We start from the raw sequence: 12,124 nt of genomic DNA, 5'->3' as shown, positions 1-12,124 counted from the left end.
GTGCACAGTTCTGGTCTCCATGTTACAAAAAGGATATAGAGCCACTGGAGAAGGTGCAAAAAAGATTGACAAGGATGATACAAGAACTGAGAGGTTATAACTATCAGGATAGACTGAACAGGCTGGGGCTCTTTTCTCTGGAAAGGAGAAGGCTGAGGGGTGACCTGGTGGAGATCTTTAAAATTATGAAGGTGTTTGATAGATGAGACATTGAGATGTTTCCACTTGTGGGGGAGACCAGAACTATGGACCATGAATGGAAGATAGTCACTAATAAATCCAGTAAGGAATTCAGGAGGAACTTATTTACCCAGGGAGTGGTTAGAATGTGGAACTTGCTAACACATGGAGTAGTTGAGGCAAATAGCATAGATGTATTTAAGGGGAAGCTAGATAAGTACATGAGAGAGAAAGGAACAGAAGGATATACGGATAGGGACAGATGAAGAGAGGTGTGAGAGGGGCTCGTGTGGAGCATAAACACCAGCACAGACCAGTTGAGCCGAATAAAAGTAGGCCCAGCACTGACCCCTGGGGTAACCACTTCCAACCCTTCTCCAATCTCAGCAACTCCCATTAACCCGGACCCTCTGTTTCCGGTCCCCAGACAACTTTCTCCCCGCACTGTTCCATTTCCTTTTAAACAGCCCACCTGAACAGACTGGACATTACCCCGGGGATCCCCCAGTTACCTTCACACCGTTGCTCGCCATGTCCCTGATTTCACTTGATATCCTTCACAGTCTCATCGAATTGTCTTGGTGCCTCCCGGCCGTGTGAACATCGAAAGAGATTTCCAGTCCGCCTCAAGTATTTTCCAGCAGATTGCTTCAAATCCAGTGCAGTTTTCCTCAAAACTCCTGGAAGTTCAGGCACGAATTCTCCTGTGGAAGAAAGTCACATCGTGTTACGGGACGGAAGAATTAACGAACCTTCTGAAGTACTCGGTGTCGGCATTGCCTCATTTGTATCACTCTCTCACCCCTAGAATCATAAAGATTGAGGAATAAAGCTCCCCTCCAGAGACCTGAGCACAAAATCTCGGCTCACACTCCAGTGCAGTACTGAGGGAGTGCTGCACTGTCAGAGGGGCCGTCTTTTCCACGAGCCGTTAAACCAGTCCGGCCCCTCAGGTGGATGTAAAAGATCCCACGACACTATTCGAAGAAGAGCAGGGGAGTTCTCTCTGGTGTCCTGGCCAATATTTAATCCTCAACCAACACCTATAAACAGATTATCTGGTCATTTATCACATTGCTGTTTGTGGGATCTTGCTGTGCACAAAATGGCTGCCCACATTACAACAGTGACCTCATTTCAAAAGCCCCCCCATTGGCTGCGAGGCTTTGGGGCGTCCTGAGGATGTGACAGGCGCTGGAGAAATGCAAGTTCCCCCTCCCTGGGGCCGCCCTCCGCTCTAATCCCATTGCCCGTCTCTCGGTCCTGACCCCGGGCTCGGGGACTCTCGGCCGGTCCAGGGCCCTTTAAGAGGGACGCGCCACACTGCGCATGTGCGCCGTTTATTTAAATCAAACCGCGCGATTCAAAGGAAAAGTGACGTCAGTTTCCGTCACAATAAAAACCGCTCGTTCTCAACCGAAAAAACGGAAAGTTTGTCTCGCGACACAACAGGAAGCGGCCGCTGATCCGGCGGGTGATGTGCGCATGTGCGAACATTCTCCCAGAGTGCAGCGCGGCCCGTCTCACAGATGGGGCCTTTTCTCTGCCGCTCTGCATTGTGGGAGATTCGGCCGCCATGACGGCCCCGGGTCACCGAGTTCATCCGATCACAGGTGAAGCTTCCCGGATTGGTGGAACCGACAGAGTGCAGGTGGTCTGTGGAGCGAGAGAATCTCTGAGAAGAGGGGCAGCCAATTGGGGAAATCACAGGAGGTGGTGACCGGTCATAAACCCAATCGGTGAATGACGGATTGAACCAAGGAAAGGAATGAAGAAACTCGACTGGGACCTGTGGGAACAGGCGGACTAATAAATTTAACCCGTGTCCAGTTCAGGTCACCACATTACAGGAAAGATGGGATTGGACCAGAGAGGGTCCAGAGGAGATTTACAAGGATGGTCCAGGACTGGAGAATTTTAGCTGTGAGGAAGGATTGGATCGGCTGGAGTTGTTTTCATTGGAACAGAGGAGGCTGAGGGGGGATTTATTTGAAGTGTTTAAAATTATTGGGGGCCACACAGACTGCGTCACTTCAAGAAGGCAGCTCACCACCACCTTCATGAGGGCAATTGGGGATGGGCAATCAATTCTGCCATTGCCAGCGACGCCCACATCCCATGAACAAATAAAAAAAGGATATTAAGGTCCTATTTCCCTCAGCAGAGAGGCCAATAACCAGGGGGCATATATTTCAAGTAATTGGTAGAAGGATTGGAGGGGATCTCTGGATAATTTTTTTCACCCAGAGGGTGGTGTGGGTATGGACCTTACTGACTTAAAGGGTGGTAGAGGCAGAAACCCACATCGCTTTTTGAAAAGTACTTCGATGTGCACTTGAAGTGCCGTCACCGACAAGGCTGCGGACCAAGACCAAGAGTGCGATTAGGTTGGAGAGCTCTTTTTCAGCTGGCATAGACACAATGGGCCGAATAGCCTCCTTCTGTGCTGTAAATTTCTATGATTCTATAACTCCTAGTGTCAAATGTGACATGGCAAAAGATACTTGTTCATGATTCAAAAAAAATCTTGACAGAGAGGAAAGAAACAATGTGGAGCTCTGCCTGAAAGTGTTGTTCAGACAGACTCCATGAATTATTTTAAATGGGAGTGGTATCGGGACCTTGGAACAGAGGAACATTAAATTGGATGAGGGGAGAGGAAAGTCACCTGTTTCTGTACTGCAAGATCCTAAGCTTCATTGAGAATGAATTCTTGAAGCATTTCTACATGGTATTTTTTACAACATTGTAAAAATATCCCAAAGTAGTTCTCCTGGTGACCCGGCCACTTTGTAAAGTCTCCCTGAAATGTTTACATGTAAATCAAACAGTCAGAAGAGGGTAGGATGGACCTGCACTGCACTTGAATGTGTTGTCATCTATTGGGTTTAAAGTTTCTGAACACTATTTATCAATAGTGTGAGGAAGCTCAGAGTGAAAGTGAGGAGGGGCCGTCTGACTGCAGTTTCCACTGGAAGAAAAATCACCTTCAGTGTGTACAGTGAGCAGAAATGAATTGCTATTGTTAAAAGTTCCCACTAACTTATTGTTATTCTACTTTAACAGAACGAGCCTGGATCTCCTGCTATGTTCAGTGATTATAGCTTAAGTAAAATATTACCATGATTTGATTTAAATGGAGAAGTGGTTTCCACCTGCCAAAGAATGTTGTCTGAAGCGAGGGTGTTTACTGCTAACAGCTCCCATCCTGTTCAATAGACCCCCTGAATGTCTGATTTACCAGAAAGAAAAACTCAGCTCAGTGAAGTTAAACATTCTCTTATTAATCTGAATATTTTATGAACAAATTTCAGTATTTCACAAGGCAAGGGTGTCCCAGACATGGATTGGACCCAATTCACTGTAAAGTTATAAAAACAGCCAGTTTAGCGACCAGGGGACATCACCGAAAAATTAGAATCAGGACTTTCAGGAGTGAAGTGAAGAGACACTTCGACACGTAAAGAGTGGGAGAAGTTAGGAACACTCTTCCACAAATGGCAGTTGATGCTCGCTCAATTGTTAAATCTATTATCTCAGCTTAAAATTTTGTTAACCAAAAAAAGGTAAGGGATATGACTAAGGCAGGTATATGGAGTTATGTCACAGATCAACCATGATTTCATTGAATGGTGGACCAGGCTCGAGGGGCTAAATGGCCAACTCCTGTTCCGATGACCACCCTTCAAATACAGTGAATGATAAACAATGTAATTTGAAAATAGGACGAACTACTTACAAGACAATCCTGAGGGCCTGTCGTGAGGGGAAGCTGAGGATAAAGAAACTTCAATCTGTGCTCACAAGATGACAGGTGAAATTCAAATCCAACAGAGTTAAATCACAACCGCTGGGCTCCCCGTCCCTCACATTCTCACTGTGCCTGCACCCAATGGGCACAACATTGCCCCCTGTGTACATTAACCATTACACTGAACATTTGAAATCTACCTGGAGCCCCACCCCCACTAAACAAGAATCTTTACACCAGGGGCAGAGATCTTCAATCTTGGAGGAGAGTTCCAAGTCCACTGACTTTCAATCCGATTGGTGTTTGGACAATTAGCTCCAAAAGGGGAAGTTTAACTGGAGTTTGGAGCCCGTGTGGGATTCGAGTGATCAATGGCCACGGGACACCAAGGGAATGATTGGGCCGTCAACCAGCTGGCACCAGTACCTCAGGCCAGTCCCACTGTCCCTTCAGAGTTCATTGACCTGCACAATGAGGGCCTGGCAAGCCTTCACCCATTGCTGCAGCCATCCCTGGACTGGGTCTGGATACACTATTACCAGCCATTCTGCAACTACTTACATGGACCCATTAAAACCCATTTCACTAACAGGAGGAACTGTGGAGGAGTGCGGAGTGTTACTAACAGAATTGAGCACTCGTTGCATGCTGATTGGAACCAGATAATGAAAAATGAGCAACCAGCCATTAGAAGATACAAGTAGTCACTGCTTTATTGGTCATTTGATAACTAGTTGAACTGGGTTTGCTTGTGTTCCCTGTACAGGAACAAGGCGATCAAAGAAGCAGAGATCAGAGAGACAGCGGTCACAGTCAGGGCCAGGATCAGGACCACCTAAGACTCCACACCTAAAAAGCAACAAGAAACCAATGGTTCGTGAAGGAAATACTGAGGGGAAAATGGAAACTAGCAGTCGGCCAACTCACCACCCGGAGACCTCTCCTGCATCCTTTGCTCAAGCTCATTAAGGGACTCAGTTGCCAGCTCTGTCACATCAGGATCCAGAATGACGAGGGGTCCAAGTGAGGCCTCACCCTCCCACTTCAATTCAGCATCACTCTCTGCAATATCAAACATTCCAGTTAGAGAGGGTAAAGGGTGACCTCCAACATGGAGAGAGGATCAATGTCCTACCAGGTCCAAATACAAGATCCCTCCTTCCTCTGGAATCAAGTCGGAATTCCCTCGTGGCACCGCAGTTACCCAGATGACAACAGGCACACACATCATTGGTCGATTCTTCCAATGGGGTCCAGCTAAACCAGAGAATCAGTTTATCAACCATGTTGTCAATCACCCTTTAATCAACACATCCCTGAGTGAGAGGGAACTTACATATTCTGGAAAGTACAAGCTTTGTTCATGGAATCTCTCCGATCCACTGCAGCAACTTTCAGGTGACAGGTGATGAAAATCTGAGGGACACATTCAATACAAGTTGTTATTTCGTGACCTCCTCCCAACATGGGCAACCCAATGTTTGGCTTCCTCTTACCAAGGAACGGTCATCTCCAAAGAAGCGGAACGCATCCAGGTCAAACTGGAGTTTGTCCAGCTCACGTTCACCTCTTGGCAACACAAAGGTTGAAAAGGAGTCCTCAGCTTTGCTGTCCAGGAGGCAACTGAAGAAAGATTAAAAAAGGACAAAGTGAATTAAGTGAACCTATTGAGACACAACGAGCTGGAGAAAGCAGAGAGCTCCTTACCCATGGGAGTCAATGATGTTGTATCTTGGGGTGGAATCCTTGTCTGGGCTCAATGTTGCTGCACAGCTGTCAATGTAGAGCTTCAAGGGCATGTGGTTGGTCATTGAAACAGAGGCCTCAATGTGAATGAGGTCACCCAGGTAGTAGACAGTCGAGGTGCGCTCTGTAAGCCAGTCATCTGAGGTACAAGGGTTGGAGACAGTGGGTGTAACTCCCAGTGGGAGACGACAGAAAAGCATTCCCCATCCACCCATCACATACCGTTCATAAGACGCAGTGAGAATGACAGAAGCCCTTCTCCAGACTTGGTCGAGCTGAATGGGATCCAGGTGGGCTTGATAGGGTCACTGCTCACATTGCCCTTCCTGGAAGGACAGGAGTGTAATTTCAGGACAACTTCAGAGAACTGCACCTGCTGTAGACATTATTTGCAATAGAGTAAAGATTCTTACCGAAAATAGTGGCACTCAATGGGAATGATTGCTCTATTAGTTCTCACAATGACAGATCCACGAGCATTTGGGGTGTGGTTCAGGTGGGTGGTGTAGACCAGGAAATCTCCAGCCATCTGAAAGACATCAGGTTAAGGAATGAAGAGCTGGTCTCATTGGACAAAAGCTGTTTCTGGTCATTTTCCTGCCCTGTTAAGCAGCAGTTTGAGGGGTTTCAGCTGTTCCTCAATGACACATGATTGAAGCAGCTCCACCATTGGTTGAAGTTGCCTGGAGCAGCCTCTGTTCCTCTGCTCAGTCCACCTTCTATTTCAGGGGACTTCAGGCCTGCAGTCAGAAACCCTGAAATGATTGGCACTGTCGGAATTGATGAGCATTCTTTCCATATGGAATAGAGCTTTCACCTTAAGGGGCTTCAAGTTAACCTTAATATGGAGCACAAAACATCACCACTTTTAAACCTCATCTCTGTCTGTGGAATCAAGGGGATTGGCAGGTGTAATAACCAAAGGTGGAGTTCCCCTTTAATTCATTGTATCCCAATTATTATTCCACTTGTTTCATCTTTCAAGAGAAGTCTCAACAGGAACTTCCACACTAAACATTCATTGACCACAAGTTGATGCAAGAGGCCTGAATATCCACGAGAAGGCACAGAAAAGATAAATCAATTGAGGCACAAAAGAACAGAGTGGTTTGGAGAAATGTAGGTAAAGGTTCAATGTCAATAGAATTGAATCTCAGAGTTAGAGAGTAGCAATGACCCATTTAAGAAAGATGCAGTCCCTCAGTGACAAGTTGAAGTTCTTTTTAAATATAAAGCTAAGATTGACATGTCAATATAAAGAATTAGTTTCACACGGTGATATTTAACGGTGGGCAAGAATTTATACACAGATTTCATTCAGGGATCTCCTCAGTGGCTGGAGTTTCACCCGATGTTAATGAGTTCAAAGTGGGCAGTAATCTACACAGTGAAATTGGAGCAAGAGTTGAGGAATCACATTACCTGCAATCTGCTGCCACATTCATGGAGCCCATAGTCAAAGAGGACAGTGTGGTTCTGAGAGTAGATCCCAGTTGGCCGACAACCTGCTGTCCCCAGGGTCAGGTCAGTAGCTTTAATCAGATGCCTGGTTCCAAATAAATCCATGTCTACCCTCACCAGCAGGTTCTGCTCTCCACACTGCACCATCACAGTCTGCAGTGGGGACAGACTTCTCCCCTCAGACACACTGAAATGGGAACCAAAGGGAGGGACATGAGGAGGGACTCTCTGGCCTCTAAACTGTTCCCAAATATCAGAGCAACAAACCACTCCAACTAGCACCAGGAACAAACCTCTCACTACAAAATCCCCCATGATACCAAACAACTGAACTATCACTTTACCCACCAACCAACACCTTTTATACACTGCAGTCACCTGACTCCAATTCAATGAGTCGCTGTTGTGATACGATTGGATGTCTTTCAGAAAAAAACTCAATATCTTTCTGATCCTCCTTTCATTCAATCACTTCCATTGTCCTATTTCATAAGTTTCTTTAGAAAAAAAGAAAAAAAGAAAAGAAAAAAGACGGAGGGAGAGAGCGGTGCAACTGAGTGCAGAGATACAGAGAGACACCAGCAGAGGGAGGTAGAGAGCGGTGTAACTGGGTACAGAGATACAGAGAGACACCAGCAGAGGGAGGTAGAGAGCAGTGTAACTGAGTACAGAGAGACACCAGCAGAGGGAGGTAGAGAGCAGTGTAACTGAGTACAGAGAGACACCAGCAGAGGGAGGTAGAGAGCGGTGTAACTGGGTACAGAGATGCAGAGAGACACCAGCAGAGTGTCCAGGAAACCAACCTTTTATCTGAAATCTGAGGCGAGATCTAAACTGCACAGTGTAGAGGAAGCATTACTGTGTATCTAACGCGTGTTGTACCTGCCGTGTGAGTGTTTGATTTGACAGTGTAGAGGGAGTTACATCTGCATATAACCCGTGCTGTACCTTTCCTGGGAGTGTTTGATGTCACAGTGTGGAGGGAGCTTTGCTCCCGATCTGACCTGTAACTGCCCTTCTGCAACTGGAAAGTTTCTCCTTCTTTACTCTTTGAAAACCCTTCACAATTTTGAACACCTCTATCAAATCTCCCCTTTATGTTCTCTGCTCGAAGGAGAACAGCCCCAGTTTCTCCAGTCTCTCCACAGAACTGAAGTCCCTCATTCCTGGCACCATTCTAGTAAATCTCCTCTGCATCCTCTCTAAGGCCTTGACATCCTTCCTAATGTTTGGTGCCCAGAATTGAACACAATACTCCAGCTGAGGCCTAACCAGTGTTTTATCAAGATTTTGTATCAATTCCTTAATTGCCTCACTTAATAAAGCCAAGGGCCCCACTTGATTTTTTTAACAGCCTTCTCAATTTGTCCTGCCACCTTCAAAGATTTGTGTAACTACACCCCCAGGTCTCTCTATTCGTCCACTCCATTTAAAATTGTTCCATTTAGTTTACATTACATCTCCTCATTCTTCCTACCAAAATGTATCGCTTCACAATTCTCTGTATTAAATTTCATCTGCCATGTTTCTACCCATTTCACCAGTCTGTCCATGTCCTCCTGAAGTCTGTTACTATCCTCAACATTGTTTATTACATTTCTGAGTTTCCTGTCATCTGCAAACTTTGAAATTATACCCTGTACACCCAAGTCCCGGTCATTAATATATATCAAAACGAGCAGTGGTCCTAATACCGAGCCCTGGGGGACACCACTGTATACTTGCCTCCAGTCTGAAAAACAACCGTTCACCACTACTCTCTGTTTACTGCTCCTTAGCCAATTTTGTATCCACGCTGCCATTGTCCCTTTAATCCCATGGGCTTCAATTTTGCTGACAAGTCTATTATGTGATACTTTATCCTCCCTTAATCTCTCCCTGCATAGAAACTCCCCGACCCATATTCATGGCCACCCCCTCGACCTTGCCATCTCACGTGGCCTCTCTACTCCCATCGTCTCAATCATGGATAAGGCCATCTCCGATCACTTCCTTGTAACCCTCTCCACCCATATGGAATCATAGAATCATAGCAAGGTTACAGCACGGAAGGAGGCCATTCGGCCCATCGAGTGATTACCGGCTCTATGGAAGATCAATCCATGCAGTCCCACTCCGCCAATGCACATCACAGAATGAACTCAGGAATCCCACCCCACTTTCTATGGGTCGGGGAGTTTCTATGCAGGGAGAGAGTACGGGAGGATAAAGTGTCACATAATAGACTTGTTAGCAAAACAGGCTGCGGTTATGGTGCAGACTGGGATCCAGGGCTGAGGCTGTGGTCATCAGTTAGTCTGGGAGTGGCACAATCTGGTTCATGACTCGCCGGGTGTGAGAGTAACACCAGGGAGTCAGGCTGGCGTTTAGAATGGTGTGGGTTCCAGCTCCCAGTGTTTCCAGAATGTTCTGTGTGTGTTTCACTGAGACTCGGGCTTTACAGTAAATATTAAAAGGATTGTAGACAAATACTTGGCCATGAGCTGCTGAGTGACCTGTCGGGAGATTGTTGCTTGCTTCCCTTCAGCTTGTGGGACTGTGTTTTTGGTGCACTGTCCCTTTAAGAGCTGTGGTCTGCCTCATTTCTCAGTGTGATTGTGGGACTGACACAGAAGCGAGGGAGGAAGCAGCAGCCATAGCTCGGACTGCAGGCAAATTGGGAGGCTGGGATTAAAAGGCTGTTATTCCTACACCGGGAGTTGAACCCACGCCACCTGCAGGAAAACCAGGAATCCTAACCACCAGACCACATGGGAATGGAAGGAGGAATCAACAGGAAGGGCACTGAGACAACACCCAGAAGGTTAAGGGGCGATTTAATGTCGGTGTTCACAATTATGAAAGGTTTTGACAGACGAAATAAGGAGAAACTGTTTCCAGTGATGGGAGGGTTAATAACCAGAGGACACAGATTAAAAATAAATGGGAAAAAAAGCCACGGGCGGGAGGAATGAGAAGAGATTTTTTTACGCAGCGAGTTTTTATGATCGGGAATGCACTGCCTGAAAGGGAGGTGGAAGCAGGTTCAATAGTAACTTTCGAAAGGGAATTGGATAAATACTTGACCGGAAAAAAATCACAGGGCTGTGGGGAAAGAGCCGGGGAGTGGGACTAACCCACTTCCTTCTGTGTTCATCCCTGGAAAAAACTCTCCCCCCAAGTCACTTACAACGGCACTTTCAAATTCCCAACTGTCTATTCTTTGGCCATTCATCGCCAGATCTGGTTGGACCACATAAAGCACTATCGGGTCCTGTCTCCTCTGCCAAAACTGCTCACTATTCCAGGATCATCCTGGAATGTAAAGATAACCCCCGGATTCTCTTCACTACAAACCATCTTCTTAAACCCCTCTCCCATCCCCTCTCCACCGTCACCTCCAACAACAAGTGCGAGGAGCTCATGGACTTCTTTGTCACTAAGATTGAGACCATCCATTCAACTGCCTCTGCCGTTCCCCCCCCTTCCCCTAGCCCACCAAGTTTCTCTCCTATCTCCCCTCATGCCCTCTCTGAGCTCATCTTGACCATGAGACCCACCTCCTGCTCCCTCGACCCTATTCCCTCCAAACTTCTGAATACACAACCTCCTTTCCTGGCCCCATGTTTGCTGACATTGTTAACGGTCCTCTCTCCTCAGGTACTGCCCCCTCCTCATCAAATCTGCCGTCATCACCCTCCTTCTCAAAAGACCCACCCTTGACCCTCTGTCCTTTCAAAAGACCGCCCCATCTCCCACCTCCCTTTCCTCTCCAAAGTCCTTCAATGTGTTTTTGCCTCCTAAATCCGTGTCCATCTTTCCCACAACACCATGTTTGAATCCCTCCAATCAGGTTTCCACTCTTGCCACAGTACTGAAACGACCCTTGTCAAATTCACAAATTACATCCTCTGTGACTGTGTCGAGGGAGATTTCATCTTGATCGAACCCTTGATCGAACCAGATTCACTGAAATGTGAAGCATCTGTGGTGAATGTACTTTAAAAGCCTGCACCACTTCCTCGTTAGTATAGTGGTGAGTATCCCCGCCTGTCACGCGGGAGACCGGGGTTCAATTCCCCGACGAGGAGGTTATTGCTGCTTTTGAAGCTTCACTTTCATTTATCTGAAATATTGGATGTTGAAAATACAATGAAAAACTGACTCGGCCTTTCCCACTTCTCCAATTTGATTTCACAGCGATTTTAAAAATCTGCTCTCTGCCTCACGCTTCAGCTCGATGTGAGAACCACAATGATGGGCAAGAAATAAAACGCAGAATCGCGCTGTCACCAGCCCAAAACAGAGAGAGACAGGTCTCGGAACAGGCGCAGACATGAAAGATCTCACATACAGCAATGAAAATGATGCATGTTTCAGTGAATCTATTTTAACTACTTCTTTGATGACAATTTGTTTAACTTTCCGCGTGCCACTGTTGAAGGAAGACTTACTTTCTATCTCTTTGTTAGTCAAGGTCCAGAGGAAAATGATGTGGTGAGCAGGGAAAAAGTGACAGAAAGAAAGAAAGAGAGACACTCAGAAACCCGTATAACAAGTGAGACAGACATAGTCATATTCACACATACACAAACACACACATTCCTAGCTACATAAACACTCACACACAGACATATACACACAAACAGAGTGAATTAAAATTCCACGGCTTTGAACACCTCAAGTTTTATGCTCATTTTAATTGATCTGCAAGATTTCACGAAATCTACGACAGAAATAGAACAAAAATCAGCCAAATTATCCATATTCTGTCTCTCAGTATTTCTGAGTCACTCCATGTGTATGTGTGTCTGTTTCTGCGTGTCTGTGTCTGTCTGTCTGTGTATGTGCCTCATATTTTCTATATTTTCCTGAGAAGATGTCTCCTTCTGTCTCACTCTCTCCCGCGTTACCCACATCATGATCCAACATGAGATGGAAAAGTGGTCGGTAATTCTTCTTTCAACAGTGGTCCGTGGAAAGTTAAACAAACTGTCATCAAATGAA

The 12,124-nt window shown here is 46.2% G+C and overlaps 1 protein-coding gene and 1 non-coding gene across 2 annotated transcripts; one reads left to right on the top strand and one right to left on the bottom strand.

The window, feature by feature from the left end:
- Nucleotides 1-4,618: 4,618 nt before the first annotated feature.
- Nucleotides 4,619-7,452, bottom strand: LOC137302226 (zona pellucida sperm-binding protein 3-like). Its single transcript, XM_067971882.1, has 9 exons — nt 7,100-7,452; nt 6,091-6,206; nt 5,900-6,003; nt 5,639-5,816; nt 5,428-5,554; nt 5,268-5,347; nt 5,067-5,188; nt 4,859-4,993; nt 4,619-4,780 (listed from the first exon to the last, which is right to left on the bottom strand). Exons 1-9 carry the CDS (start codon nt 7,283-7,285, stop codon nt 4,767-4,769), a joined length of 1,062 nt encoding a protein of 353 aa, XP_067827983.1. The 5' UTR covers nt 7,286-7,452; the 3' UTR covers nt 4,619-4,766.
- A 3,684-nt stretch (nt 7,453-11,136) lies between these two features.
- Nucleotides 11,137-11,208, top strand: trnad-guc (transfer RNA aspartic acid (anticodon GUC)). The gene has a single exon. It is a non-coding gene; the product is annotated as a tRNA-Asp (tRNA).
- Nucleotides 11,209-12,124: the final 916 nt, after the last annotated feature.

The sequence above is a fragment of the Heptranchias perlo genome, chromosome 35 (genome assembly GCF_035084215.1).
Source record: "Heptranchias perlo isolate sHepPer1 chromosome 35, sHepPer1.hap1, whole genome shotgun sequence".
Classification (NCBI taxonomy): Eukaryota; Metazoa; Chordata; class Chondrichthyes; order Hexanchiformes; family Hexanchidae; genus Heptranchias; species Heptranchias perlo.
This window is presented reverse-complemented; position numbering and strand designations above follow the sequence as displayed.